This window comes from Dasypus novemcinctus, chromosome 9 (genome assembly GCF_030445035.2).
Source record: "Dasypus novemcinctus isolate mDasNov1 chromosome 9, mDasNov1.1.hap2, whole genome shotgun sequence".
NCBI lineage: Eukaryota > Metazoa > Chordata > Mammalia > Cingulata > Dasypodidae > Dasypus > Dasypus novemcinctus.
The window spans coordinates 90970895-90974109 of NC_080681.1; the positions used below are offsets into that span (position 1 = coordinate 90970895).

At 41.6% G+C, this 3215-nt stretch overlaps 1 protein-coding gene across 1 annotated transcript; it reads right to left on the reverse strand.

The window, feature by feature from the left end:
* Nucleotides 1-992: 992 nt before the first annotated feature.
* LOC101429700 (olfactory receptor 2A12-like) lies at nt 993-1952 on the reverse strand. Its single transcript, XM_004484008.2, has one exon. It carries the CDS (start codon nt 1950-1952, stop codon nt 993-995), a length of 960 nt encoding a protein of 319 aa, XP_004484065.2.
* Between the last annotated feature and the right edge of the window lie 1263 nt (nt 1953-3215).

Sequence of the window (3215 nt, forward strand, 5' to 3'; positions counted from 1 at the left end):
GGTAGTAATTACTGGTTTAGTTTGTTAAACTGCTAAAGCAGATGCCATAAAATAAGTTGGCTTTCAACAATGGGAATTTATTAGCTTACAGTCTTGAGGTTCAGAAAAATGTTCAATTCAAGGCATTAATAGGTGATGCTTTCTTCCCATTGTCTACAAGCCAGCCCTGGACTCCTCTGTCACATGGCAAGGCATATGGTGGCATCTACTGGTTCTGCCTTCTCTTCTGGGTTTTGTTGCTTTCAGCTTATTGCTTTCTCTCTGTGTCTGTATTTCATTCTCTTATAAAGGACTCCAGTAAGAGGTTTAAAACCCATCCTGCCTCATACCTTGCCTGCAGTAGCCTATTCAAAAGGTCCTACTTATAACAGGTTTAACCCACAGGAATGGATTAGCTTTAAGGACATGATTTACTGGGTTATATACAGTTCCAAACCACCACAACCATTATGGTAGGTTATTTCATTATCCCTATGATTTTCTGCAATCCCTATGCAAAAATTATATGTTGCTGCCCTTTGCCACAGAGCTTGCATTATTTCTCTATGGGAAGAAAATTCTTCCTGCCCCATTGCCATCAATCTTGACCATGTGACTTACTTTGTTCAAGAGATGTGAGCAATGAAAAATGTGCCACTTTGAGCAGACACTTTAAGACCAATCTTTCCTTGGACATTTTTCCTTTCCCTCTGTTGCAGATAGTTAAAAGGTAAAAGCTACAGATAGGGATTCCTCCTTCAACCTTTATCTGAGACTACAGAAGGTCATAGCCACCCTACAACTGATGTGTAACATGAGCAATAAAAGAAATTTTGCTGTTATAAGCCACAGCTTTGTGGAGTTGTTATTACATGACTAGATAGCAAGGTGATAAAGACAGCCATCTTGGTTCCATGTGCTACATTTATTCAACTGACATACTATATTGATTCAAATGCACCATGATGGTTGGATACATCTAAAGGCATTGAGCATTTTACACCATGCCTCTCTTAGCATCCCATTGTCCAGGCCATTCTACCACTCCCCATGACCTTGAGAATAGCCACCTTGAAGTCCTTGTTCCTTAGACTATAGGCCATGGGGTTAAGAAGAGCAGTTAAGATATTATAAACAAAGGAGATCTGCTTGTCATGATCAGGTGAGTAGCTGGAATTGGGTCTCATGTAGATGTAGATAGCTGGAACATAGAAGAATGTGACCACAGTCAGATGAGAAGCACAGGTGGACAAGGTCTTACAGCGGCCCTGGGTGGACTTGATCTTGGAAATGGCCAGAGCAATATGTATGTAGGAGGCCAGAATGAGGGAGAGTGGGGCAACAACCACAAAGACACTGATGACTAGGTCCACCATCTCAATGATGTGGGTATCCATGCAAGCCAAGCTCCATACTGAGGGACCTTCACAAAAGTAGTGGTTGATGATGTTGGGCCCACAGTAGGGAAGCCCCATGGTAGAAAAGGTGTGGATCAGAGACAAGAAGAAACCACAGGTCCAGGCCAAAGTTGCCAACCACATGCACAGTTCCCAGGTAAGGATAACAGTATAACGCAGTGGATGACAAATGGCCACATATCGGTCATAGGCCATGATCACAAATAAGATGGACTCAGTCAGGCCCAGGGCACCAAACACATACATCTGCAGCCAACAGCCAGCAAAGGAGATGGTCTTGGAGGAAGAAATAAGGTGCACCAGCATTTGAGGGATAGTGGTCGTGACATAGCCCATGTCTAGCAGGGAGAGAATAGAAAGGAAGAAGTACATAGGAGTATGGAGATGTGAGTCCAGGCTGATCAGGGTGATGATGAGTCCATTTCCCAGGACTGAGCTCAGGTAGAGGAGAAGGAAGGCAATAAAGAGGATCCTGTTTGATGTTGGGTCATTGGAGAAGCCGAGGAGGATAAATTCAGAAACCCAGCTTTGATTCTGTACTGGAAGCATCCACATGGTTGGGCCTATATGAGAATCACACTCATATAAGTGCCATCTGGAGGCAGAGTGGCTTGAATTTTAATTCTGGCTCCACTACTTATCTGCTATGTAATCTTGAGCAAGTCACTTATCTTCTCTGAGCCTCAGTCTCCTTATCCATAAAATATGGTTAATAATACCCAAAAGTAGAAAGTTAAATTATGTGTCCCAACAAAGACATGTTCTTAATCTTAACCTGTGTTCCTATGTATGTGAACTCATATGCAAATAGGATCTTCTAAGACCTTATTTAGGTGTGACCAAATTGGGTGAATGTGGGACTTCATCAATATAAGAGCAGTCCTTATTAAGAGAGGAAATTCAGACACACCCAAAGGATCCAGAAATTATAAGTCAGGAGCAACCCGTAAAGTAGGAACTGGAGATCGAAGGCATTGCTATGTGATGCAAGGCAGAGATACAAACCAAGGAACGCTAGGGAGTGGGGAAAGCCAGCACCAATATTCTAAAGACTATGGGGGGAAAGCATGGCTTAGTTGACATTTTGACTTGGAATTTCTACCCTCCAAAACCATGAGCTAATAATTGTCTGTTGTTAAGCCAAGACATACTGTGGTGTTAATCATAATGGCCTGACAATCTAAGACACCACCTTTCAGGGTTTGCTGTTGTTGTTTTTTATGAGGAATAGAGGCAATGTATATGGAGCATTTAACATACTGCCTGAAAACAAAATAATGGCAAAAGTCTCATATGCTAAATCCCCACTCTCACCACACCTCAGTATACAAACTGGCCACCTACATGTCTAGCAGCAATGCATTTATACCAACCACATCAGCTCCAACCCCAAAACCATTTAGAGATGGGAGCGCCCTAGTGCCATTTGTCTTCATGTGTCAAAACAATTAGCTACATGTCTCTCCTCTTCACACAAAGATATTTCTAAGACATCTCTCTCTTTCCTAATGACCCTTGAAAAGGCTTCATAATCCTTAACATGACACAACAGTCAACTTCTACAAGTTGAGATGAACCAGTGCTCACAAAGACCATCTAACTCTTCTAATAATTCTTTCTTCTAATAATTTTACAGATGTGACTATCAAAGAATGTAATTTTCAAGGATCTTCAATGGGAATATCCATCAACATGACCCTTATTACCTTGCTAGATCCACAGTAGATCTTCATCAGGTGTGTGTCAGTTAAAAATCTTAGACGCATGGAGGATCAGAGACTTATGTCATTTAATTCTACCACACTCTAAAGAAAAAAA